The 27,410-nt window shown below is 40.6% G+C and overlaps 3 protein-coding genes across 4 annotated transcripts; 1 reads left to right on the top strand and 2 right to left on the bottom strand.

The window, feature by feature from the left end:
• Nucleotides 1–568: 568 nt before the first annotated feature.
• On the bottom strand, nucleotides 569–4,629 carry fam83a (family with sequence similarity 83 member A). The gene is made up of 7 exons (XM_022753589.1): nucleotides 4,338–4,629; nucleotides 4,072–4,233; nucleotides 3,728–3,846; nucleotides 3,128–3,295; nucleotides 2,172–2,296; nucleotides 1,295–1,964; nucleotides 569–1,036 (listed from the first exon to the last, which is right to left on the bottom strand). Exons 1-7 carry the CDS (start codon nucleotides 4,627–4,629, stop codon nucleotides 569–571), a joined length of 2,004 nt encoding a protein of 667 aa, XP_022609310.1.
• A 1,055-nt stretch (nucleotides 4,630–5,684) lies between these two features.
• On the bottom strand, nucleotides 5,685–15,880 carry tbc1d31 (TBC1 domain family member 31). 2 transcript variants are annotated; one of them, XM_022753467.1, is made up of 23 exons: nucleotides 15,634–15,880; nucleotides 14,384–14,524; nucleotides 13,868–13,983; nucleotides 13,338–13,516; nucleotides 12,962–13,113; nucleotides 12,642–12,801; nucleotides 12,209–12,409; nucleotides 11,912–12,082; nucleotides 11,664–11,743; nucleotides 11,385–11,531; nucleotides 11,128–11,261; nucleotides 10,784–10,917; nucleotides 10,495–10,674; nucleotides 10,149–10,381; nucleotides 9,941–10,013; nucleotides 9,701–9,780; nucleotides 9,468–9,603; nucleotides 8,746–8,838; nucleotides 8,294–8,422; nucleotides 7,889–8,098; nucleotides 7,539–7,608; nucleotides 7,216–7,419; nucleotides 5,685–6,139 (listed from the first exon to the last, which is right to left on the bottom strand). In XM_022753467.1, exons 1-23 carry the CDS (start codon nucleotides 15,702–15,704, stop codon nucleotides 5,985–5,987), a joined length of 3,249 nt encoding a protein of 1,082 aa, XP_022609188.1. In that variant the 5' UTR covers nucleotides 15,705–15,880; the 3' UTR covers nucleotides 5,685–5,984. The 2 variants fall into 2 exon arrangements, with proteins under 2 accessions (XP_022609188.1, XP_022609189.1); XM_022753468.1 differs by having other exon boundaries at nucleotides 7,904–8,098.
• A 3,270-nt stretch (nucleotides 15,881–19,150) lies between these two features.
• Nucleotides 19,151–24,989, top strand: derl1 (derlin 1). The gene is made up of 8 exons (XM_022753245.1): nucleotides 19,151–19,482; nucleotides 21,375–21,486; nucleotides 21,644–21,708; nucleotides 22,608–22,634; nucleotides 23,125–23,220; nucleotides 23,470–23,522; nucleotides 23,703–23,813; nucleotides 24,489–24,989. Exons 1-8 carry the CDS (start codon nucleotides 19,330–19,332, stop codon nucleotides 24,643–24,645), a joined length of 774 nt encoding a protein of 257 aa, XP_022608966.1. The 5' UTR covers nucleotides 19,151–19,329; the 3' UTR covers nucleotides 24,646–24,989.
• Nucleotides 24,990–27,410: the final 2,421 nt, after the last annotated feature.

Below are 27,410 nucleotides of genomic sequence, written 5' to 3'. Positions count from 1 at the left end.
TATGTAGTTTTTTTTTTTTTTTTTTTTTGAAATAGTTCAATCATTTTCACAGCAGTCAGAGACTGAGAATGAGAATGTGCATTACATGGATAATAAAAGTCCCAACGCACCCACTGCACAGTTTTCACTTCACTGCCTGATTACTGCTCCCATCTCAGGACTCTGGAGTTTTGCTGTGTAATTTGTCCCGTTCAGGTTTTGTGTCAACACCCCGCATAGCTCCACTCAACCTGAGCAGAATGCTAATTACCTAACAACTGAAAACACCCTTTGCGGTGTGCAGTGGGCAATACAAAATCACCTTGAACATACGATAACATTTTACAGCCCTTGAGGTTTAGAAACATTTAGCAAACCAAAGCCTTGGTTGTTTTGCTAAATTAAATCAACACTTTACAGTTAACTAAACTTCATGTAACTTTTTTCCAAATGCTACACACAAAATGCACAAGTCTAATAAGTATAAGCTATACACAATATGAAAGTACAGTATATGTCACATGAACAGGTGAACACACCTGTCTGCTGTGTGTGAGGGTTTCATATCTCCACAGTCTATATGTTTCTGTCAGGTCCTGTCAAGTCCTGCTCCTTTGAATCCTGCTGTGTGTCTGTCAGTCAAGCTCTTGCTCCTTCCCAGCGATGCGTTCATGTTACCATGAACAGGCCTCCAGCCCGGCTGTCCACCCATTTTCTGTCTCGCCCCGTTGGCGGTGTCAAAGGAGCTGGTTTGAGCCACCAGCCTGGGTCTTGCGGTGTGACTCTGGAGCATCCAGTTCAGCCTCGGAGGGGGCTTCGCCTGCTGGGAGGTTAGGGGCTGTAGGTGCAGCCTGGCTCTTGTACCTGTGGAGAACAACTCATCTGCCTGGAGATGAGGCTTCAGCTGAGTTCCCATGGCTGCAGCCTCTGTGGTTGGGTACGACTGATGGGGGGGTTGCTGGAGCCTCTGGGACTGATCTTGTCTCCTGGTTTCTAGAGAGTAGACTTGTCCTCTTGAATTGATCCAAGAGTACTGAAAGCCTGTCTTTACTTGTTGCTGTGATGTAGAAGGAGACAGTAGTTTGGGATTATCAGATTGAAGCTCCACCTTCGGTTTGAAGTGAAGTGAGTAGTTCCACTGTCCTCTTTGTGTGTTGAGACCTGCAGCATTCCCTGAAGGGTTTGTCAATCTGTTTCTATTCCTTTGCTGAAAAAAAAGTCCTTCACTACCCAGACTGTCGTAATCAAGATTTGAATCCTTCTTCAAGGTGGATTGGTAACAGACAGTCTCATGTTGTCCATGTGTGGAGTTTACAGTGTGAAGAGGGTTTGACTCTTGAACCTTTGCACTCTTTTCATCTGTGGTGGTGGTGGCGGCTGTAAGACCGGCAGCCTGCGACTGATTGTATGAGGCGTCGGTCTGACCAAGAGTTTTTGAATGACTCTGGACCTGGGTTTGATTCTTCTCCAGAGGTTCCACCTGTGTTTTTTCATCATGCTGCGCAGAGGCACCGATCAGTGTATGTTTTGGCTTTTCCACAGATACACTCTGCGATGTTCCTGGCTGAGCCAGCGGTTTTGGGTACAGCAGTGGAGGTTTTGTGTTTGTTTGTGTACCTATACCTGCTCTATGTTGAGGCTGGTTATCACCTCTGTTGCACTCCAGTTCTGGGCTCTGTGGATTGGTTAAAACTGGCATTTTTGCTTTTGTTTGAGTCTTTTGAGCATCTTCATTCCAAGCCCAGTGGCACACTGTTTTGGTCTGACTTGATTTTGACTTACTAATACCAATGTTTTCATTTTGAGCTGCATGCGATGTGATGTGAAGAGGGGGAGTACGAGGTGCAGCGATAAAAGTGACAAAGCCGGGGACTGGTTTGCAGCTGGAGTAGAGCCTGTGGAATTCCTCGTGGAAAGGTGTGACGGCGCTGCCCTTTACAAGAACAGCAAGACTCCGATGCACCTGCCAGGAAAGCCAGGAGAAACTGAGCAGACCACACACGCAAGCACGCAGGCATGCACGCACACACACACGCACACACAATTGTTCAGACAGCAACAAAAGAGATGTGGCATTGTTCAGACATGCAAATACATGCTTTTTTGTTTTTTGAATGTGAGTTCATGCATCAATGTGTGAGTCCGTGTGAGTGTGTGTGAGTGTGTGTGTGTGTGTGTGTGTGTGTGTGTACCTGTATGAGCCAGTCAGCACCTCAGTCCAGTCAGTGATGATAAAACTCTCAGCAATCTGACCTGTCAGCTTCCTGCCTGTCTTGGCACAGTAGGTCTGTCCGTCGACGCTGCACACTGACAGTTTCTATACACACGAGAGACAGCAATTATTCTGCACGTAGAATTTGTTAGTTTTTCACAAAGCAGAAACAAATCCCTGTGATAATGATAATGTGATGGTTTGGTTTTGTCGAATTAGGACATAAATCAGTTTAGTTATTTTTCGCTGAACAAACTCTATAGATGTTTGCAGACTTGATAGAAGTGCAAAAACTATTACAGTATATAAATATGTTAAATATGGAGCATTACATTATGGTATAGAAGGCATAGCACTGTGCTGTAATGTAATTGTCAGATGTTTATTGTGAACATGACAACAGTGACTGCTAATGTTCAAAAAGGTTGTGCACTTATTTTAAATCAAATTGTCCAGCAACACATTTGGACTCTGAGGAAAAAGTCTCCTGCTCTTCCAAGCATAGGCTCTTAGGTTAGTGCATCAACACTATGCTGAAAATCAAAGGTGAAAGAGGGAAAACAGATGTGCACAGTGGCCAAGGTGCTTTCCATACACACTGTGTCTAGTATTTAGATTGGGCAGGCAGCCACCAGTCTGTGCTGTGAGCTGCTGCAGCAGGGAAGCTGTGGTTGTCTGCTAGTTTGATTTATGGCTGTGTGGTCATGAGAGCAAGAATATGACTAAATGACACTTATGACGCTGTGTAGATTGATGGTTCTAACTAACATCACATCACATCCACCCTGAAGACTTAAGCTTTTCTCTTTAGGGAGTTTAGGCATTTTAGGCATAGGCAGTTTTGGCATAATTTGACTGAAACAGCAACTAGATAAATAAGGATCCATGCAGAAAGGTGACGGTTGGTGGTGGAGAGAGGAAGATGAACAGACTCACAGGGAAGTTTTTACTGTTGAGTTTGAGGTCCTGCCACATGGTAACAAACAGGTTCAGGTTGAGATGATCCAACAGCAGGTGAACAGACACATTCCTCTTCCTGCTGGCCTCCAGAAGATCACAGAGCAGCTCTACGTCACTGAAGCTGTCCATCACTATGGCCAGGGCCTACACGCATGCTCGCACGCATGCACACACAGACACACACAGACACGCACACACACACACACACATCATGTTAGTAAAGATGTCAGTCACCATACCAAAAGCATGCACAGACAGATATCACTCAGTGTATCTGACTTTTCAGTACATAAGAACCAGTACTGACATTTTTCATATTCCCTCACAGGTACAGGCACATCATGTTCCTTTTTGGATGCACACCCACGTATATGGAAACATGCAAACCACTCCTCTCACTCTCTCTCTCACTCACTCACACACTTTCACACACACACTTTCTCTCTCTCACACACACACACACACACACACACACACACGGCAGTCAATTTCACAGATTACAAAACTAGAACAAATAACACATATTCTTTACACTTTCAAAGAAAGACAGTAGAAATAAAGTTACTCCTTGCCTACCAGTTTAGCCTTTCTGATGAACTCCCTGACCACATCTTTCATGCCAGCTCCTCTGCTATCTGACTGGAAATAAAGCTGAACACGGGGCTCACTCAGGACAGGATCAGTCCACTTCACATCTGGAAGAGGCAAAAGCATGATCAGAGACAGCTGCAAACGAGAACCAAAAAGATGAAATACTGATTTGCTAAGAAAATAGAGTGGTTTGACTCACATAAGTCAGCAGGGTTTTAACACCCCAGACATCAAGAAAACACTAGCATGACTGTACTTCAGCATTAGAATAGCATTCTTTTTTTTTGGCAGTTTTCTGCTTCTAGAAATGTTTTCTACTCTTGAAGTACCTTTTACATTGCTCTGGTCAAAACCTGCCACTGTGGGATCACTGTCTGTGGAGACTGCAGGGCATTTTGTGGCGGACTGGGAGCCAGCTGATGAGCTCACTAAATCTTTGTAATCATCATCATCATCATCATCATCATCATCATCAGATGCAGCAGGATCAGCTGTGTAAAGCACAAAAACAACCAATGAATTCAATGAATCAGTCTTTGTGTTGTCAAACACAACAGTCTGTCAGGAACAATAAAAATGTAAAAACATGTACAACCTGTACTGCCATCTCTTCCATTTTCCAGGATGTACTTCTTTTCCAGCTCTGACAGAAAGTCCACTTCCCCCTCTACGTTTAACACCTCCTGGTACCCCTCTACGCCCCGGGTGAGCAGGCAGTCCACTGCCAGCCGAGTGCTCTCGTTGTGGCTCAGGTCCAACATGGGTCTGACGGCTGTAAAGTCATAGTAATAAGAGGAAGGGATGCGGAGGTCTTGAACCCGTCGCCTGACCTTCCCCAGAGGTTTGGACCTCCTGTACCACAGCACGGACACACTGCTGGCTTCCATGGCTGAACTTGGGTTCAGAATCGAGCCAATAGACTTGTGTTGCAGCTGTGCATGAGCCACAGAGCCTGAAGGAGAGGGTTAACTGTGTTTCTCTGACATCTATGAAAGAAATACTGGCTGAGACAGAAAGGTTAGAGAGAGAGGTTAAAGAGAAAATGGAAGACACGCCCCCGCTCAGGGCAAGATGGTTTCACGAGGGATGAGAAGTGACAGGTAAGAACTGAGAGCATAATTCATGCTATCAGATTGTGATGTTCCCTTCCAGAAGCATACACAGGGAAGAATGTCTGTGTATGGAAAAGGAAAATATTCATTCATTGGTAAGTGTGTGGCATCATGTGTCGGAGAGGACACATGATGAAATTTGGCTTCAAGACATATCCCAATATTTCCATCAGGTGCCAAGTGTGTGTTTCTGTTTGTTGATTAACCAGGTCACGAATGATAGAGCAAAAAAATGATCAACTCATTTTGGAGTTTCTCTTCCAGGGCCTGAGACTGAGTGATTTAGAGTGGGTGAGCACAGATAAAAGATGGGTGGAGGGAGAGAGAAGAATGAGTGACAGGAATGGGTATGGCTGTCTTTTCAGCTCATGTCAAAACAACACCTGAGTGCTAAAAGGAGCAGAAGCCAAGTAACAGGCACACCCAGACAGAGAGTGTGGAGCAGAAAACTCCCCGAAATGTCTAATGAAAACATGATTCCTGTTATCTTAATTATAAAGCCTATGCATAGCGTTTGTAGGAAATTGCAAAAAAAAAAAAAAAGAATTTCCTGCATACACATATGCAAATTACAATTTTCTTTAAATATATTTGAATGTGATAAATTGATGGTAAAAGAGTTTTAATTACTGCCGCAATCACTCTACTGTTGCTTACTAACAATTAAGGAGGTAACAGACGTAGTGAGTAGTAGAGTTATTTTAAAGGTAACAGTGAGACACGTTGTTGAGTCAAGGTTTTTAAAAAACATTTTATCCACAACAGGTTTTAAATAAGACAAAACATAAAACATTCATTAAAATAAAAATCCTAAACGGAGAACCAGCACATGTAAATGAAAAAACTGTGTGAGTCATTATCCATATAAATGTCAATGAAGACCATGAATATATGCAAATGAATATTAAATAGTAGGTGGTGTGATATTAAATTCAGAGGTGTACTGGTTTTAATGTAATAGACTGGTTTTCAAGAGATAGTGGTCGATGATATTCAACTTGTTTGAATGGGCAAACTAATAGCAGCTCGCCAGTTCAGCTCTCAGCTTGAGTCATTGTTTCTGCCGTTCTAGCTCGCTTGAGATGAGAATATGTTTTTGTGACACTGTGAAGATGGAGAGCAGTTTGTGGTCACTGGGAGACAGAGGACAGCATGTGGACAGACTGTGAGGAGGCAGAGCTGCCCTCTCTGGCTCTGGCCGCCAGCTTCTGTCGCAGTTCTCTGATTTCCTTAAGCAGCTCTCTCTCGCTGCTGTCCAGCTGGGCCCGGCCTCGGTCTAGGGAGACTTACAGAATAAAGAGAAAGAAGGACAAGCAGGAGGATTACTGATAGAAACTAGAATCACCATCTTACGGTTGTATGCCTCCGCCAACCAGCCAAGTTGTAGGAAATATGGTCACAATCTCCCCTTCCTGAGCTACAACGTTGAATCAAAGCCAGAAGTGTTTTTGCAGAACATTATGATGTCACAATGTTAAATTAACCTTTGACCTTTTGGATACAAAATGTCATCACTTCATTTTATCCTTATACACATTCGAGTTAAATTGTGTAATAATTAGTGTACGGATTTGTGAGTTATGGCCAAAAAAGTAACAGTGACTTTGATCTTTGACATTTAACCAACATCTAATCAGTTCATCTTTGAGTCCAAGTGAATGTTTGTGCCAAGTTTGAAGATGTTCCATCAAGGCACTACTGAGATATTACATTCAAGAGGCCAAAACCATTTTTTGTGAGGTCACAGCTATCTTGACCTTTGACCACTAAAATCTTATCAGTTCATTCTTGAGTCCAAATGAATGACAGTTCCCTTAAGGCGCTACTGAGATATCACGTTCACAAGAATGGGACATACGGACACACTGACAGACAATCTGAAAACACAATGCCTCTGGCTCTGGCTGTCGCTGGCATTGAGAAAATAACCAATCTTGGTCCCTTGTTGTCTGTGGTGACTGGTTATTATTCACTGTGTGGTCTCTGCAATACACCATTACCAGATGCCGCTTTCTGATTCACTCAGCTGAGCTGTGTGAGTAGGAATACGGTAGTTCAGCGGTTGAAAAAAGTAAACGTTGTAAAAGTGTCTAAAACACGTTTTTTCTGCTGGCCCCCGTACAGAGCAGCACATCACTCTGCTAGTGGTGCAAGTGTTTCCTGCTGCCTGTCCATCTGAATCTACTGCAGGTAACACTCTTATGTGCTACTATGCATGACTACCCCACATCAAATAACCTGAAATATGACTTTAAGATCACAATCTTGCCTCACTGCCATGACAATGACTTGCATTTGTTTATTAAGAAATCAAAACAGAGTCCTTTCAACAGAAACTAGATCCTATGTACAGTGACTTACAGTTGGTGGAGGTGCTCTCAGAAGGTGAACTGCTGTTCAGACACACCATGTTGCTTCCTGCCTGCCTTGGAGTGGTGGCAGTGTCTTGTTTGATTGCTAGACCAACACCGCTGGTTCCTACATGAACTGCAGTGGCGGTGCCCAGTCTTTGAGGAAGTCCTCTGCTCAAACCCGGTGACCTCATCCTCGTTTGTTTCTGGCCATCTGACACAAAGCAAACACTAATATTACATCCACATCCAGACAGCTCAGCTCACCAGACACAAACAAAACGTGTGTGTGTGTGTGTGTGTGTGTGTGTGTGTGTGTTTGTGGAGTAATACCTGTGACTGCTGAAGACCAGGCCTGTCGCTGCTCCTGTAACTGGGCTCTGCTACTCATCACTTCATCCCACTGCAAATTAAATCAAGAACTCATTGTCTAATTGAATACCAGTATCCCATAATTTGTCTACACTGATAATTCATAATCAATATTTCAGACATTAAGATGTTCAGATATGATGTTTTTCTGAGTGAGCAACACAAATATCAGTTTATCAGAATTTTTATTCTTAAAAGCTTTTTTTTGCAGCACAGAAAGTAACAGAAAAGCCCATAAATTATGTCATAGTAATTTTACATGTAACAGACAAGCCAAAATATCATGAGAATTCATGTGTTGACAAACATACTCTTGTTGTTCTCACCTTTCTTCCTGCCACATCTCTCATGGTGTCAGCCAATCTCTCCTCCTCTGCCAGGGTTTGCCTGTGAAGCTCTGCCAGTCTCTCCCTCTTCCTCTCCTGCTCGGCGTCGACCTGCTGCAGGCGCTCCGCCACCTCTCTCTGCCAGTCTGACTCCAGGCCCAGCTGGCACGCCTCCGCCAGGGATTCCTCCAGGATCTGTGTGCAGAGAAAGTAAACGGATTCAGGGGCAGGAGATCACGGATACCTGTGCCAAAATCAGAGTTTGGATGACTGAGAGGCTTTGATAGTTTCTTGTAAAGCCAGATTAATGTTCAAGTGCATTAAGATCATGTACTGACACATTTCAATAAACATTATTACACTGGCTCCATACTGGAAGGTGTCACTAACCTGCATGTTTGTCTCTGTGCTGTGCAGCAGCTCTGTGTAGCTCTCCTCCTCTCTTTCTGCCTTCCTCATCCTCATCTCCACCTCTTCCTCAACGTCCCGTCCCATCCGCTCCTGCTCCTTCAGCAGGTGCTGAGGGAAATGGTCATGGAAGAAACATCAACTTAATAGTTACAACATTGGTCAAAACTCATGTCTATGCAAAACAAAACACAAGGAGGAGATTTGTTTTTCTTAGCTCAGTTCTGATACAAAATGAGACAGAATTCAAACCTGCTATCACACATTTTCATTTATTCAAAGTCCAGTAAGAAAGCAGTGTTCATTTCTGATGCTTTATTGTATTACGACTGCAAATAGCTTTCTAGGTTGACTAGAGACATTATTCAGGAACAAATGCAAATACAAGCCACAGAAAGGGAAGGGAGGGACATTACATGTGAGGTGTTTGTCACCTGTTCAAGTCGCCTCCTCTGAGCCTCTAGCTCCATCTGTCTGACCTCCAGGTCCTGGACTGCTGCAGCTGTTTCTCGCTCCCGCAGATCCATCTGTGGCAGAACATGAAAGCTATTAGATGCATCTTTAGTAGAATAAATTAAAAATATCAACAGTAACACAAATCTTCACAACCAGCCTGAAAATAAATTGACTCACTTTGAGATTAATGCGATAAATTTCTACTTTATAAACCAAACTAAAGTTAAAGTGATGCAGCAGCCAGTCACTGAGAAGAATCATAGATACATGCAGTAAAGATGCTAAAATATTGGAGACAGACAAACTGTGAGTAACTTTCGCCTGCAGCAAAACACATAATCCAGCCAAGAAAGCAGCTTTTAGTGGAAGCTTCCAAACTTGAAAAAAGCATTTCTGTGTCTTAGGCTAAAAGAATAAACTGATGTGACTTATTACAGCTCAGGCTCACTGGCAAGTTTGGGATCTTTTACACTGAAATGTTGTATGTTTTATATTTTAACTAAAAACATATAGTTTTTGGTGTAGATTCATCATCATCAAGCTGTGCTGTTTTAATTACTTATATTACTTATTCTTTAAAAGCATGTGTATTTTCAAATCATAAAACATCTGAAAGGATAAATAACTAGATTCAAACAAATAGGCATTAAAAGAATCTATAAACTACATGTTGTGTTTGGCCAGAGAACTCTGTGTTTACCTTTCTACTGATCTCCTGGTCTAGTCTTTGTATCTGTGAGGCTCTCAGGTCTTGTTGGTGTTTGAGGAAGCGTCTTCTAGTTGCGTCCAGTAGCTGTAACTCCTTCACCTTCAGTTCTCTCTTCATGGCTGCCAACCTAGAGGATGGAGCAGTGTCAAGAACCAATTTCGATACATCTCATTTGTTTTCTCTCATAACTTAACTATAAAACTGTCTGCGTCTTGTGCTTGTACTTTGCTCTCTGCTGTGTTAGTTTTTCTTCTTCTTGTGCCAGGATGTTTCTGCGCTGTTCCTCCGCCTTCTGCAGCAGCTCCTGTGTTCAAATCAATCAAAGTACAATGATTCAGTTCACTTCATTTTCATGCTTGTGTTTCATATGCAGATAAACTGTAAGAGCAAGCCAACAATATACATTACAATAAAATCTATGTTTAAGTTTATGTGAATTTTGAAAAGCTGCAAAACCCATCTACCTGTTGAGTGTAGTAGGCCTCCTCTTCAGCTTGACGACGCACAAAATCTTTACGATGCGCTGATACCTCCTGCCTGTTTAGATAACACATATACGCTTACATGAGATGCATCTTTGCACAACACTTAGACTTTTACTATCCAATATGAATTTGAGATAAATAAATAAAAGTTTCTGCCTCTCTTATTATGATTTTTTTTTAATCTCACCTCTCATGGAGATACTCCATCTCCTGCAATCGTATCTTCTCCCTCTCCCGGCTCTGATATTCCACTATGAATTCTGGGTAGTGGTTGAACACAGGGTACTGGCCCGTGGTCAGTGGGGTAAAGTCAGACAGAATAGTCCTGGGATGGATGTCTGCAGGCGTGCTGCTCAGCAGCCGGTAGGCCTCCTTTATCATGGCTGCCACGTCCAGGTTGTTACGATGGTGAAAAAAATACTGAAAAGAGGGAAATGGAGAGATGAGAGAAAATTGAATGGATGAGGAGAGATGGACATTTTTTTATTTATTTTAAAAGGAGAGGCATAGAAGAGAGAGGGTAGAGTACTTACCTCAAAATCCTGTTTCTGGGAGCAGAGCAGCAGAGGCTCGCGGCAGCAGGTGATATAGGCCACACAGGCCATGATCAGGAATGAAGGATGGTTGGAGAAAATATTGTCAAAGAGCCGAAGCCACTCATCACGAGTCAACACCTCTGAGAACAGGGTCTCCAGCAGGGGCCACACATAGAGCTGGGACAGACACAGAGAAGCAAAATAATGCATGTAAACTTAATCAGGGCAGGAAGATGTGGTCACATGGATGTCTGTCCGACCTCTTGTCCATCCTCCTATTCCATACCTGTGAAGTGATGCCACAGTCCATCAGGTGTTGCAGCAGCTCCTTGTCGTGATGAGCCAGAACATTCTCTGCCGCGCTCAGGATGTTCAGAGGAGGGTTGGGGAAGTACTCAAACCAGTGCTGGCACCAGTTCACTGCAAAACAGCATCTGAGTCGATAAAACTCTTGCTAATACGTTTATTAAACTGACAATAAGTGACATTGCCACATAAAACAATGCCACACAACAATGAAAACTGTAGTTCAAGAATTTCAAAAGCTTTCATGTAACAATCCTGTAATATGTTTACGTAAAGCTAGGTATACTGAGAAATTTACATGCCATAATTGAAATCAACAAGTACCTATGACAGTTGCCACCACCTCAAAGCAGAGCATCGGGTTGTTCTGGAAGAGCTTGACAAAGGGGAAGGCCACCAGGGGAAGGTAGTCCAGCTCTCCAAAGATGGCTGCCCAGTGAGCTAATGCAGACAAAACCCTGTCAAGTGGAGGAAAAAAAATAGTCCAAATAACAAATAATAAAGGTTTAAATCAAAGGTTTAACTGTGTACTTATAATGAATTGCATTTGTGTGGGTGTGTGAGAGAGAGAGAGAGAGCACCTCTGAAGCCCTCTCTGTAACTTGTGACTTTTGATGGGGTATTTATCATGCAGAGTGAGGTAGGCTGAGTGCAGGCCTTTATCAGTCAGACTGCTGTATGCTGCATGGTTCTCTGGGAGACACAGCAAAGACCGCCACACAAACATCCTGACACACACACACACACACACACACACGTAAATCTTAAAAACAAAATACATAATGGATACAAATAAATCTTAAAAATTAGTTGACATGCATGTTTTAGTCATCAGATACACACATGAATCATACACTTACCTGTATTTGGCAGGATATTCTCCAAAGGCCTTCAGCAGAGCCACCAGCCTCTTCTTATTCAGACCAGCTGGTAGTTCATTCTGTTCAAAGAACCACATAATCACTACATCTAGTCAGAGGCAGAGAAATGTTTTCTGTGTATTTGTGGGTGAAAAAAGAAAATGAAACAAAGCCTCAAAATAAATAACACAGTTGGTATAGAAAACCAATGTGTTTGAACACTAATGTGTGTATCTCTATCTGTTTACCTCTTTATCATCAGCTGCACACACAGCAGGGGGTCTAAGTATCTTCACTTGTCTTCTACCCGAGCTCATGACTGGTCTTTGAACAACCTCAGATCTGACCTTGACCTTTAGGTTAGACAATTCCTGATTAGCATCACCACCTGAGACTACTGCCACCTGGGAGGGAGGAGGCTGTGCCAGAGAAGGAGACACCCAAACACAATGAATACACTTAAAGAACACTTTATTATCAACAACAAATCTGAAAACTCTTGTCACCTTGTGGATCAGTGAACTGTTATCACATCTGACTGTCACCTTGTTTAATTCCTGTGTGAGACTCTGGACACTGTAGATATTGATGCTGCCGTTATCCATGATGGCCACAACATGTCTGCCATTAGGGCTGACTGCCACTCCTGTGATGGCGTCATCATGGGAACCCATGTGGAAAAGCAGCTTGCAGGTGTGGATGTTGATGAAACGCATCACACCATCCTGACTCAACACACCTAGTGTCTACAGAGCCATGAACACACATCACACATGCATCATGTGGAAAAAAGATAACATGTTAAACACAGTTAGAGACGGGCACAGAAACAGACTACAGGCTCATGCACAGACACACAAACGCTGAAAATAATATCAAATATTTATAAACATGAAACAAATGTGACTCCATGGCAGAAGAACAGAGAAGATGAGGAACAAAAGTTTACTGGTCTGTTCTGTTATGTTGTCTGTGTACCTGGCTCGCTCCTCCATCAAAGCTGTCGGGCAGAAACTCCAGCTGTCTGACGGTTCGGACTTGCGTGGGCATCTGAATCACTCTGAGCAGCTGTTTGCTGTCCAGACACCACAGGTGCATCAGGTTGGAGCGCCCACCTGCTGCAAGACTCTTACCATCACTGTCAACACAAGTCACATATATCAATGTTTGATGAATCTCTCTGATCCCTAGTTACTTTTATTGTGCTTATGAAGTGTGTGTTATGCAGTCATGGAGAAATACACTGAAGAGCTACATAATCACCAAGCTAGCTAATGGTTGTGATGTGAGAGACCCACCGTGTGACGGCAAAGGCCTTGTAGGAGATTTTAGGTCCGGAGTCAGGAACAGGGAGCTGGTATTTGCAGAACAGTGTGTCACTCTCCCAAGCAAAGATGGAGTCATCACTGAAACAGCTGAGGATGGTGTTACTGAGAGGAAGGAAAAACACCTGCAACACAGATAACAGTGAGCCATTAACAAATTTCAAATTTAGTGAAAAACATAAATTTACATGACATAGAATTGACAGCTTAAAAAGACCGATATCTTAAATCCTTGTTTGACAAAACTACACACATTCATCAGTCTTTCTCTTATGAATGATTACCTTCACGTAGTGATCAAACTACTATTTATAAATCTTGTTTTCAGTTGGTATGTCTGCGTCTTTACCCTCTGTATGCCAACAGACTGCCTGATGTTCAGCTTCCTCTTCCTCTGGAAGCTGTCCAGATCCCAGAGCTGAGCCGTGTCTGAGGACGTGGTGATGGCGTAGCGGCCTGAGCTGTGGACAGAAATGGATGAAACTGCTCCCTCGTGACCTCGCATCCAACTGACCAGCTGCTTTGTGTCTGTGCAAAGAAACAGAAGGCAAACGGAAGTGAACACGTTTATTTATAGTTAATTGTGGCAGTGAGTGATGCAGAGAAGTGAATGCAACACGCCCTCTTGGCTCTGCACTAAACTGACCAGATGCTTTGAAAGAAGGATAATGCTGACTGCTGACTGTCTGTAGTTACAATAAGATTAAGAATATAATTAGGACAAAATAAGGGAGCAGCAGAGAGCAAAAGAAAAATAACAACTTTCATTCAAAATGAACTTGTGTAAAACCTGTGTCTTAAAAACCTAAAAACAGAGAATATCCAATAATCACAAGTAAAAGAACAAACCAATGCTTTATGTGCATGTGTTCACCCTACCCTTGTCAAAGCACTTGATGGTGTAGTCAGCCAGGGCCACAAGGAACTCTGTGGTCCTGCGGAGGCTGAAAGCCAGAGCAGTGCAGGCCTGCCCAGTCTTCTGCACCAGACGAAATCTGCCCCAAGGACGGAGCAATAAAAACATAACATTAGATAAATGTGATAGCATGCTGAGGTTTAGGGTAGGTATAGGTGGCCACTTTGAGGTTCTTTCTGCTCTAAAATGAAAGGAAGACTTTTTATAACATTTATGTTTTAATCACTGTCAGGTCTATATGGATGAAAAGAAAACATGGATGCAGGTGTTTTTGCATCTTTTCTTACTCTAAACAGAGAGAAGACTTTTTTAAATTTAAATGGTTATGACTAGCATTGATAAAATCATGGGGGAAGTAAGCAAGTATGTTATAATTCTGATGTTGCCAACCTTCGCACAGCAAATCATGTTTGTAAAATATATTCCAAGTGATAAACAAACACTTAATTATGTAGGGACCTCTTAGCAGAGTCAATCACCTGTTTCTACTGATGTCAAAGACATAGATGTTGCCATGGTGATCTCCAGCCAGGAAGGAATCTCCTGTGGTGTCAAATGCCACATGGAGGAAACGCACCGTCTTGGCCTGCTGAGTAGTGCGGACCACCGTCACTAACACACTGAGGAAGACAAACAGAGGAAATGTACATTCAGAAAGTACTGACATTAAACTCAACGCTTTTCAGTAAGTCATGGCTGCTCTCTAGTAGTTACAATTCACCATGAAAAAAAGTGGAAGAAATGCTGTTTACCTGCAGCTTCCCTAATGGTCAAACTCACTTTGAGGCCGCTGAACTGAAGAGGCGCAACTCAGCAGCATTTTTTAATTAAAGATTATCAAAAGTAAAAGTAAATTGCAATTTAATTTAGTTTCTTGATCTACCGATTAATTGTATGAACAACTGTTTCAGCACTAGAACTGTGATTACCTACTCATGCAGCTATGAGATATAACAAATCATAATTAGACTACATATCAACTGAGATTTGATTTACTTTTATTTTGCTGGTCTTGAAACTGAACAGTGATATAAATTTCTGAACATGAAATGACTGCTAAAGTTTTAATAAAGATTCTAGCCACCTCCACAACCTAGACTGGACTTAACACTTTATGAAAGCACTGACTCCAATAGCAAATATTGTCAAAGTAGTAATATCCAGGTGCTGGCTAGAATATATCTAATATTTCATTTTATTAAAATTGGCCAGGACCCTGTTTCCCACCTCAAGAACAGATCTGTATACATACATTAAGCCAGAGATAAACTTATCCTTTAGACGTTTTTGGGAAACGCGGCCCAGTTCTTCACAGACAGGTGGCTCTCAAAAGTGGGTGATAAAATGAGGAATTAATTCTAACCAAACAGAGATTTGATATTTTCCATCTTTATCCTCCAACTTCAAATATAGCTAGTTATGCCTATACGCCAGGTGGGATTTTCAATTAGCCAACAACAAAAAATCTAAAGTGGCATTTGTTGGGAGTATATAATACACATTAACATTATAAGCTATCCATATTGAGTGTTTGGCATTCAAGTGTTGCTGCTTGTATGAATGTACAAGTGCAACAAGTGTGACTGAACAAACACACCACACAGTAAGCACCTGATTTTAGGTTCAGTTTGTGCCACAGAGACATTTTACAACATAATCCAGTTAGAGCTGTCAGCACCAGGTGCACACAGGAGACTAATCAAGTATCCATTAGCTCTTACAAACCTACCCTTTGCCTGGGGTTGGTTTTCGATGCCAGACTTTCCCTTCTTCTTTGTTTCCGATGTCTGTCACCTCCATTTTTAAAAAGGTCTATGGAAACTCAGTGCAAACATTTAGCAAACAGGAGACTTCCCACCTTACTTAACTTCGTGTTACTGTCCCATCTTACAGTGACATGGCTGGCTAACGGGCTAGCCGGCTAATCCCTGTACAGGCGGGGTAACCAGCGCGAAATTTGAACGAGCAACTTTCACTATATAAAGCTTTAAATAACGACCAAAGAAACCGTAAAGAATATAAATATAAGCTCAGAAACATTTAGTGTTATTTAGAGTTCAGATATCCCCATAAAAAGTAACAGACAATATGCTAACAGTTTTCTTCAACCTGCAGTTTCAGAAGGTTTTTTTTGTTTTGAGGACGGTTATTTTGTCGCCTGAAGTCTACGTAATAGGTAAACAGAAGTGTGCATTATGGGAAACGTAGTACAAAAGCTCACTCAAGCTCAATGGTTATGTCCCACCCATAGATTGTAGGTCCCACCATGAAGGTCTTCATGCTGTGACAAAGCTTGAATGCCAGAAATTACATTTTGAAATTAAATTTTTAAACCTTTTTTCCTTTTCATTTTTTGGTCCAAACGTTGTTGAATTTAAATACTTGTAAAAAAAAAAAGAAAAAAAAGAAAAAAAAAAGTGATTCAGCTGATTAAATCCCCCCAATGCATAGTATGAGCAGGATTTTTTTAGACTTGTCTTTTAATCATTTACATAAAATATCTGCATGATTTAGCATTTTTTAAATGTACTTTTGAGATAAATATATAGTATGCGCCACTTCTTTGCAATTACCCAGATAAATATTCAACAGTATATTTACTTTTCACCATGTTAATTTTATGAATCGTGACTATAGTGGAGTCTCAATAAAATGCCTCATTTTCAAACAAATGTACAGTTTATGGGTCAACTGCTGCAACTCAACTGTACACACTTTGTTTCTAATGGTCTGTTTGTAGACCTCACTGAAGTTCTATGTCCCTGAGAGGGAAGTCTAGTGTAGTGTGTTCAGGTCAAAGTAAATCCACAGAAGAAACCACACAGTGTGACAGCATCATGCAAGTACTGCTGCACGGTGTAGCATGTGCCCTCAGTCTGTATTAACTTCAAGCTGCAAACTCCCTGCAGAGAGTGCAACAAATGGTGACTGCAACAAACAATAATACAACACTTGACTTGTGTTTCTGAATATTCTTTATCTTTTGTCTTAAACTATACTGTCTTTTCAAAAAAGTGGCCAAGGGACCAAGAGTACCCATAGGACCACACTGGAAATAAGTCTTTAACTCTATTGTGTTCTACTTGACATTTTGTAGATATGTGTGACTACTTTCTCAGGGACAGTACATGCACATTACCACAGTATTTCCTTTTTTATACAACTTCATACCTCTACTCCATTATGTTTTGGAGGAAATATTGTACTTTTTTTTTTTACTCCACTATAAATCTATATGATTAGTTTAATTACTTTCTTCTGCCACTGCCTTTAGTAGTCTTTAAGATGTGGTTGATAGCTCCAGAAAAAAGATAGTAATTGGATCTTGACTTAAAAATATTATTTGTCAAAACATTGGATATTCTCTTCTCTACAACAATAAATAATTTTGAAGTTGTCTAATGCTTCCTTCTCATATTGCCTCTGGTTCAGTCACAGAGCAGCATGTTGGAGCTGTCAGGTGTCAAGAAATGAGCGGGATTTATAACACATTAACTAATCAATCAGTGACTTATGATGTTTCAAAGGATCTTAGCATTCCAATAATTTCCAATCCAACATGAAGTGAATGATTTCAGAATAATGATCATTCACTGAGCCCATTGAGTTGTAAGCAATGATATAATGTAAAACTATAAAATACCTTGAACAATATGAACAAATGAATAATTAAACTGAGGAATAGTTTTTACTCTGTATCTTCAGACAGGAAACAGCAGCAGAGAGTTTTCTTGAACTATGCTCAGGAAGCCTCCGTCTACCTGCTACTCTGAGCCAAGCTGAGGAGGAGGTAGAGGGAAAGAGTTTGGTTTTTGGCTGGGAGTAGGCGGCTGTGCTAGTTCAGCCTGGATGACAGTGATGGCAGGGGCTTCACCAGCTATTTATGTTTTGACCTTCCCCCAGTCAGTCACAACCCTGTCATGCCAACATACCAACCAAAGCACAATGCTTTCACCGGCAATAGTCTGAACTACATAAACATAAACTAAAATATTAATGTAGCCTTTTTGATTTACTCAGAAAACCAACTACAACAAAGTAAAAATTGCACGTGTTCCCCTAGACAATAAAACAACTTGTAGTGGTGTAACGAAAATATAAAATGAGTAAACAAAGACAAAAACCTAATCATACTGAAATAGGTCTTAAAGAGAATCAGTGCCAAATGACACTTGAATTTCTAATTGTCTTATTTTACATCACTATGTCTCAAGCTGTAACTACTGAGATGTTTGAAAAATTATTTCACATTTCTTTATTCAAAATACGTCCCCAAAACCCTGCAATCTAAAAACTATCTGAACATGTGTTATGGAATGAAGTGAGGTTTCATAAAAAGGGATAATCATAAGTAATATGTATCATTTGGTAATATTATTAAGTTTATTATAAGTTATTATTAGCTTATTATCTACATGAATTACTTTATGTCTAACAAATGTAGCTGTTATTCTAACCCTATCCCACCTTGCGCATCCTCCTCATTGGCTCGACCTACGCTCTCCACATGTGGCTGCTGTAGGACAAGCTGAAGGTTTGCGTGCGTCACGCCTCTTTCTTTTGCTGGCTGCATCTGGATGGTCAAGAGTTGTTGCAAATTTCACAGGAAGTACTATAACAATACAAAGCAACAACAATAAATGTTGGTGTTAGATAATAAGAGCACATCCGGTTCTGGAGTTTTTCTTTCAAACTAAGAGCGTGATATAATAAATTAATGAATGTGCAAGCCCACAATTGGCAAGATAAATAAGAAGACAGGCCATTGGTGTTGCCTGCATTTACTGCCAAGTTAGTGCCCAATGTTGATGTCCTTAATAGCATACTATGAACAAAACAGTGATTACTATTATTCAATAATATCTCCTAACAATGAAGTAAAGAGCCCAAACAAAAGGTAGGCATAAATATCAATTTACTCTAGATGAAATCTCTAAAATGTACTGTTTAATGGAAAGTGTCTTTTTCTGTGAGCAAGTTCTGATTATCTGAAGAGAAATGTTTGTGACATTTCTCTAAAATCAATCCACACTGGGTGTCTCAACTTATAAAAATATTAATTTTCTCAGCAACAAGCTGTTTTAAGTTTTGAGTTGTGATAGTATAGTTGTTATTACAATTTTATTATTATCATTGTGATAATTGTTAGTAGCTTTCGTGGTAGTAGCAGTAGCCTAGTAGTAGTGGTCGTGTTACTTTTTAGTTTTATTTTGAAAAGTTGAACCGGATACATCTGCTCTGCCCTCAGTAACTTTATCATATGTAAAGCTAGCTCCCAGTGATTAGCCACGTCATGTAAACTTAGCAGTGGAGGAATTGTGATAGCAACGTTGTTGGGGGTCGCAGTTTTTTGGGGGATAGTGGTTTATATTCGGCAAGGAGCTCTTGTTTCAGGGTTATAGCTGGGCAGTAATCTTATGGAAAGATGTCAGATATCGGGGACTGGTTCAGAAGCATCCCTTTAATCACCCGGTCCTGGTTTGCTGCCTCGATAGCTGTTCCCTTTATTGGGAAACTAGGATTGGTTGATTTCAGGCACCTCATGCTGGTCCCGGAGTTGGTGTATAACAAGTTTCATGTAAGTGTTTCTCGGCTCTGTTCACCTGTGTGTGTTGGAGTAAACTCAGCGGCAGTTGTGTTTTGGATGTGCTCGGCTAGTTAGCAGGTGGCTAGCAGGGCTCACTGAGCAGGCCTTGAGTGACAGCCAATGAGAGGGCGAGACGTAGGATGTTAAGACTTCCGGTTGCTGTCAAAATGATACTTATTTTAGCAACACTGAAATGAGGTGTAAATTTAACACCAGTCCGAAACAGTATTGTAACTACCAGAGAACCTATCCGAAATGTTGCATTTTATATTATTTGGTGGGATAAAAACAGTTTTATTTGCTGCTGTTGTACACGCTACAAGGCTGAGGCAGTATTTTAGACTAATTGTAGAGGGACTTTTCTGCTCTGAAATTAGCACCTCAGGCAGTGTTTTTACTGTGCATTACTCAAACAAACGAGGTTAACTGTTATGTTATGCAATATGTAAGGTAAGGAGAAGGGACGTGAATATGTTTCCTGAAAACTCCACTCAGGGCAAAATAGTCCCTGTAACCACCTAGTTATTTGCAGTGGTGAACTGTAACTAAGTACACTTACTCAAGTTCTATGCAAGTTTGAGGTACTTTACTTGAGTATTTGTATTTCATTAAAATACTAATCAAACAAAGTAGTTAAAATTAACTCCTCCTTCACCAGCTACAACAGGAAAATGCTACCTCCACATTAATGCAACATTAACAATAACGCATTAAAATAGCCTGATATATACAACATATAAAACTCACATGGGCTGCTTGTGAGCATAATAACATGATTAGTGCTTTTGATACTTCAACTACATGTTTCTGTTACTACTAATCTACATTTATGAAGGTAAAATTTTGAATACACGACTTTTACTTGTATTGGACTAATTTATGCTATGCTCTTGCTACGTTCACTCAAATACTTCTTCCACTACTGGTTATTTGAGCAGCAGAGGGCAGAAAGCTGGTGTGATAGTCACAATAGATTACTCTCAGAGAAGCACAGGCAGTGCTGCAGTTGAACAGCTTATGACATCTTTCTCTATTTATGAGGGGTTGTTTTGTTGCTTGACAAACAAATAAAAAATGAAATCTCAACCTTCAGAGATACTGATTGCAACCGTGATCATTTTGTTATTACTATGCAATATAGATGTAATACATATAATGAAATGAACTGAAACTGATTATCGCGCTACAATAGATAACCTCCTGACCTTTATTAGACTATTTAATGTCAAAACATAGTGAAAAATCACAAGGTGACATCTTCACATGTATTGTTTAGCTCAACTAACAGTCCAAAACCCAAAGACATTGAATTTTAACTGATGTACAACACAGAACAGCATTAAATCCTCAGATTGGAGATGCTGGAACCACAGAGTATATTTGGCATTTTTACCTCATTGAAGCCGATTATATTATATTATATATATTATTAGCTGATTAATGAAGTACCAAAATTATTGCAGATGAATTTTCTTACTTTTTAATTAATTAATCAACTAAATAATCACTCTAATTTTATCATACAGTGACAATTTGTTCTTCTTCAGTATTGAATGTTTTAATTGTATCTTGATTAACAGTCATTTAACACTGGAGATGCTTTGTCCTGTCATCACCTCTTAAATCCGGTATTCATCTGACTTCTGTTACCATCAAACAAACTCTTTGAATCCAGCTGTGAGATAAGAGACTCTGCAGAGGCACACCAGGTGTCTGTCGCCACTTTTTAAGTGCTTGAGAGTTATCGTTTGAAATCGTTTCCACATGAGACTTAATATGTTTTTTGAGTGTCGACTTTGAAAGTCTGGATCTGCACACAAGCACAGCCATGTTGATGTCTTACTACATTTCTTTTAGATGAATGTCTCTTCTGTTTATTTCAGCTCTGGAGACCAGTGACAGCCACCCTGTATTTTCCGATAACTCCTAACACTGGGTTTCTGTACCTGGTCAACCTGTATTTCCTCTACCACTACTCCTCTCGGCTAGAGACAGGTGAGGCTACTGGCCTCAGTGGTTTAAACACTGAGGCTGTGTGAATGTGCGAGTGAGTGGGTGAATGTAGTGTAAAGGGCTTTGATTTGTTGATGAGACTAGACTAAGTGTAGTCCATTTGAAAAACACTAATCTTTTACTTCGTGTCATTTTGCAGGGGCGTTTGATGGCAGACCTGCAGACTATATCTTCATGCTCCTCTTCAACTGGATCTGCATTGTTGTATCCTTTTGACAGGCATCACAAAATACCAAACCAATTTAAAACCTTCTGTTTAGATGATAAATTGAAATCCACCTACAGTAAATCATCCCTGCAACATCTAAGGTTACATCCCCGTTAGCCTGTTTCCCACTCTACCATTAATTTAAACATGCTGCTGCTTTCTTTCCCCTCTGCATTTCTATTTCATCTGTCTTTTATGTACCTCTCTCTCTCTCTCTCCTCTCTCTCTCTCTCTCTCTCTCTCTCTCTCTCTCTCTCTGCAGCACTGTGCCATGTCAGGGTGGCTCTGTGCCAGTGGCCCAGTGTCAGTCTACCCCTGCAGAGCAGAGAAACCTAATCTAGGTCACATGCAGCACCAGCAGTGCAGCCCGGCCCACATCTCAACACTGTCGTTTTGTCATGAGTTCAGCTCTGACAGTCTTACTGCTTGTCTGGATTTTCAGACATTTCTTCACTATTTAATAATGTTCAGTACATGACTTGAAACACTGTTGAACATTCGCTTAAAAAATGCTGCCAGTACAGGGTCAGTACATGAGGGAGAGGAGATACACTCAGACAAATTTGGGCAAATTTCTATGCTCCTTTTTTAAACCTAATCTAACCCATATGTTCAGTTTTTGTCACCTCAGGGAAAAAAAGTGAGGTGGGAGATTATATGAGGCCTGATCTGGATTCAGCATTCAGACAATTTATTATCCCAAGTGGGAAACTTGATTGTCAACTGCCAGGGCCTTTACTGTCAAGGTCAGATGCCTTGCTCAAGGGGAAGGATGTGGTGGGTTAGAGTCAGCGGGGGTGTGGGGATTTGAACTGGCAACCTTCCAGTCACCAGCTGCTGTAATCTTAAGGCTCCCACTGTGATAAAGTTGGTGTCCTTGACTCTGAAGCTGTAGATAACGGGGCTGCTGATGAACATGCGGGTGAGAATCCACTTCTCTCTTTGTGTTTATGTCACAACATCAAATTATGGTCACTGTAGAGTCTATAAAGCATTTACCACATTTGTGATAGGAATAAAAAAAATAAAAAATAAAAATCAAGTCTGTGCAAACCAGTATCATGAAGGAAGTTCAGCTTGGGCTCTCTTTGTGTCACCTGGCTTCACTGAGCATAGCTGGTTACCAGTAAACTCACTCAGCCCTGGGTTTTCCTGTCCAGGTATAATAAAAGCTAAGCCATAAATAAGTGTAGGAATTATTAGGCTTTTAATTATGATTGTCGTCTTTAACATGTTGAGTGGTCAGTATGTGAAGTGAATGGATTATCTATTTATGATGAACAGACTGAAGAAGTGATACACTTAAAAACAGTAACGGTAAAGAAAGGATAGAGGAAAAGTACATATAGTCTGTACACAGCTGTGGTGTTGATGCTTTTTGGCTGGATTCATGTTGTTGTTTGCGTTTTCAGCTGCTGATGATCCCACTGATCATGTCAGTGTTGTACGTCTGGGCTCAGTTCAACAAAGACATGATTGTGTCCTTCTGGTTCGGCACACGATTCAAGGTACCTCATGCTTTATGTTTAACACTTGTTACATATCAAATGGTACATTTTAACCTAGTAAACAGGCTTTTAAAAGGTAGCTCATATTTCATAGTAATATTGGTGTTTATGGGATCTTGCCATCTTGTCATCATTAATCCATGTAACATTTACTACCTGAAGTTGACCTCTTTTTAATTACTCAACATGGAGATAATTGTAATAGTCACATTAATGATATACTTCATATTTTCTTTTGCCCTGTCCTAGGCACATTATCTACCTTGGGTCATCCTGGTCTTCAACTTCATCATTGGAGGCTCGTAAGTAACAATTTTAAATTCGTTAAAGTCAATAATTTCATAGATTATTTTAATAGATTTTTAACAAACTGTACCATAAATGTAGGTCCAATGTCTTGAAGTTAATAAGAAATGTTTTTTCTGTATTTCAGTAGTAGTGAATAACCTCAAAAACTTCTTCTCTTTGCTGCCACTGCACAGATTTGTGAATGAACTGACAGGGAACCTGGTGGGTCACCTCTACTTCTTCCTCATGTTCAAATACCCCATGGACCTGGGTGGACGCTCCTTCCTCTCTACACCAGAGTTCTTGTAAGTTTTTTTTTTTTTTTTTTTTTTAAACAACCTTGGTTTTATGTTATACTCACCAACTTCTTTGCTGAGATTTGGAGACTATATAATTTCTTAAAGGAGAAAAAAGACATCTGTCCTCTTACAAATGAAAGGATGAATTCATAAGGAATAAAACGCACACTTACTCATTTTAACATACTCAGGGGTTTTCCTGCTCCAGACTTACTTGGTCTGGTATGACCAGTTGCTTATTGTGGCTAATAGTAGCTGTTGTTTGAAAACGTCAGTGCTTATTTTTCTGACTGTCTGTTACTGTTGCATTTACCATTATGCTATAATTACCATGTGTTGCCCCAGTGAGCTGACAAAAACATGTGAGAAGGTTACGATTATTTCCCAAACACTGTGTTGTAAATGTTACATCTTCAACTTGAACCATCTGTATTTTGTGTGCAGGTTTTCCTGCAGCCGCTTTGACTAAGAAGTAAACAATAATTTGAATTCAGTTTTGGTTTTACTTCCAAACAAGTATTTTAGATGTTTGACTAAATCTCTGGGAGGCAAAGCTAGTTTTGCCACCCAGTCACACAGCAACAACATAACAAAAGACGCTAATACTAAGTTTTCTTAATAAAATTCCTCCATTTCAAATGTTTTAAGATCACATTTTCACCTCTCTCCCTCTCTCTCCAGGTATCGGTATTTCCCTAACAAGAGGGGAGGGGTGTCGGGCTTTGGAGTCCCTCCCAGCAGGAGACCAGCTGCCCAGGAGCAGGCGGGAGGAGGAGGAGGCGGCGGTGGGGGAGGACGCCACAACTGGGGCCAAGGCTTCCGCCTGGGGGGAGAATGAGAGGAGGCAAGAGGAGATGGCGACACCCTCCTCCTTAGCTCCCAATAACAAATGGCCGCGCAGCTGGTGGTGCAGGTTAAGATGCTTGCTTCTTCACATTCTTCTCTGTTTGAGGGGATGAAACCTTGAACCTCATGTTTAGTTTTAAAGGTTATAACAGGATGAAATCTGAGGAAGCACGCATTTTAACTAAGACAGCAGCACACAGCAGGACTCAGACTCTGGCTATAGGCTCAGTTTACCAAGTAAAGCCAGCTCTACTATTAACTACTGCGGATGTGTCCATGTGAAGCAGATAGAAGAAAATCTGAATAAATCATTTTTTTTTATGTGATGATTCTTGATCCCCTCTCCCCTTTTCTTCTTTCTTTCTGTACTCTTCTTTCCATCCCTCCTCCACCTTTATTCCACACCCTGCCATTGGACTGTCAAGACAAGAGATGTTGCAGCTGCACACCAGCACGCTGTTGACTCTGACTCTTGGGTTCCTGTCCTCTCTGTCTCTGTGTTGCCATATCAGATTACATTGTAATTACCAACGCACTGGGAGTGTGCTCTCAGCCTCCCTTCACAGAACATGGGCAAAGCTATTTAGAGAGCGCTGTTTCCAGGTCTGAATTTACATGGGTGTAAGATGTTTTTAAGGCCCTGTGGCACAGACCTGATCTTTCTCTGTCAAAAGATGTGATCTTAACCAAAATGAGGTGAAAATGGGATTTTGCTCTTTTTTTTTTGTAAATATAACAGTTGTTTATTGAAAAGACAAGTGAGTCTGAGTGTATGATTATCCTGCTATTCATTTTTCTAAGCCATTCCAAGAGTCAGGACAGCTCAGCTAATCACGTCTAAGTGTAGTACAATTGGGGCTGATACTAACGTTTATTTTCGTGATTGATTAATCTTCCAATGAATTTTGCGATTCTTGTTCTATAAATTTCAGAAATTTGTGAAAAAAGTTTTGTTTGTTTGTTTGAACAACAGACCAAAACCCCAAGATATTCATTTCACTATGACATAAAACAAAGAAAGCTGCAAATCAGAACAATTTAAAAGTCTGTTTTTCCATTTGTGGAATTTATTTATATAGCTTTGTTTTCCAGTTTATTGGCACTTCCTTGGATTTCTTGTGCAAATGAAATGATGCATCTGTGCTCTTATGGTAAGCTTTAGTTGAATTGGTTAATTGCATTTGAACAAGGGGCACTCGAGCTTAAATTGACAGAGCCCCTCATGAGGCTGCTATCAAGTGAGGTACCTCGCCACAAAATGTATCAAGATTTATTATTACTTTATGGACCTCAGCCTTTTATTAGTCACATTTGTGCCCAAAAAGGTAAAAGTTATTGTAGTGTGCAGAGGGTTGATGGCAGGAAAGTTTTTGTTACATATTGTTCCACTGACTGCTCTGTAGTTGCCACTTAATCTGCTAACAGACTAAAAGGCAAACACATACAATGTTTTGTGTTACACAAATACATTTCCCATGGTCCAAATTAAGTCCTTAACAAACTGTGAGGAGAAATAATTGGAGCTGCTTGAGATTAAAAATGGGCTCAAACAAATGCATCACTTCAATGACGCAAAAAGACCCTGTCTACTTCAACCAAACCCAGCAGAAACATGGCGAAGCAGAGTACAGTCTAGAAATGGCGTTTCAGTGTTTTAAGGCTTGTTGTGTGCTCCACTCTTCACTGGACCTTCGTTCCACTTTGTTGCCACTTTTGTACAGAATCATTTTGTCTTGAAGTAAACAAGCATTTTATGTTTCTAATTTTCATACATTTTACACGGGAAGACCAAGAGGGTTTTACAGTCAGTTGTGTGTTTATTGAGTTACAGCAGACTTAAAGTAGAAAATGAAAATGCAAGCGGTTTTCCATACTAGCGAACCAAGTGTACAGTATCTCAGATACTTGTCTGAACATGAAACTAAAGCAGCAGCAGAGACATTCAGCCAGCAAACAGCCATACACCTGCTGTTCAAACCAGGGTTATCGTCAATTCAAAATGACAGCTGGACTGAACTTTTTTTCACTTGCACAAATATTGCAAGGAATTACACCCATAAATCACAGAAATCCCTTTAAATCATTTCTTAAAATGTATTTTTAAAAAAGGAAAATTGTTGAAGCACATGCAAGCAGTTCATGACAGCTTTGCAAACGATTTCAAATAAAATCCGCAGTTTGATCATTTATCTCTGTAACACAGGTACATGAGCCCCCATTTTGGTTGTTGTGAACTGACTGAGCAGCAATCAACTGAACCCGGTTCTGCTTGGAATAGATGGACCTATCAAAAGCCAGAAAGCCAAGAGAAAAGACGAGAGGTGTGTTCACAGATCACAACACAGAGAAAATGGATTTCTGAAATGGTTCAAATAAAGGAACTTTGTTTATTTTATCATGCGTTTAATACTTTCACCAAAATGTTCTTGGCAAGTTCCGTCGAGAATATTTCAAGTTTTTAAAAACAAAAGATCTGATACGTTGAAATCAGATAAGAGCTGAAAAGGCAGCATGGTGTGATTGAACAGACACTTCTCTCTGTGTGATTAATCATTTGTCAGAAAAGGAACATTCTGTACTGTTTCATGAACATGCCCCAGGTATACAGCTGATGAGAAAAGATAGAATAAGTTAGGATGTACAGTGCATTCATTCATTTCCCCTAATGCTGTTAGTCTTGGTCTGATCATGTGGCTGTGTTCCCTCTCCTCCACAGTGAGGCTGTAGCTGTAGCTGCGTTCAGATTACCCAAAACAC

The sequence above is a fragment of the Seriola dumerili genome, unplaced genomic scaffold (genome assembly GCF_002260705.1).
Source record: "Seriola dumerili isolate Sdu_G_001 unplaced genomic scaffold, Sdu_1.0 BDQW01000191.1, whole genome shotgun sequence".
NCBI lineage: Eukaryota > Metazoa > Chordata > Actinopteri > Carangiformes > Carangidae > Seriola > Seriola dumerili.
This window is presented reverse-complemented; position numbering and strand designations above follow the sequence as displayed.

Bases quoted from the DNA above. Each gene is read 5' to 3' on its own strand.
- fam83a (XM_022753589.1), bottom strand. From the start codon at position 4,629: ATGGAAGCCAGCAGTGTGTCCGTGCTGTGGTACAGGAGGTCCAAACCT. The intron at 4,234-4,337 runs GTTGTACATGTT...TGCTTTACACAG, and splicing joins TGGAAGAGATGGCAGTACAG to CTGATCCTGCTGCATCTGAT. The intron at 1,965-2,171 runs GTACACACACAC...TGGTCTGCTCAG, and splicing joins GTGCTGACTGGCTCATACAG to TTTCTCCTGGCTTTCCTGGC.
- tbc1d31 (XM_022753467.1), bottom strand. From the start codon at position 15,704: ATGGAGGTGACAGACATCGGAAACAAAGAAGAAGGGAAAGTCTGGCAT. The intron at 13,114-13,337 runs GTAAAGACGCAG...TCTGTGTTGCAG, and splicing joins AGTCTGTTGGCATACAGAGG to GTGTTTTTCCTTCCTCTCAG. The intron at 11,532-11,663 runs GTAAGTGTATGA...TGTGTGTGTCAG, and splicing joins GAATATCCTGCCAAATACAG to GATGTTTGTGTGGCGGTCTT.
- derl1 (XM_022753245.1), top strand. From the start codon at position 19,330: ATGTCAGATATCGGGGACTGGTTCAGAAGCATCCCTTTAATCACCCGG. The intron at 22,635-23,124 runs GTGAGAATCCAC...TTGCGTTTTCAG, and splicing joins GGCTGCTGATGAACATGCGG to CTGCTGATGATCCCACTGAT. The intron at 23,523-23,702 runs GTAAGTAACAAT...GCCACTGCACAG, and splicing joins AACTTCATCATTGGAGGCTC to ATTTGTGAATGAACTGACAG.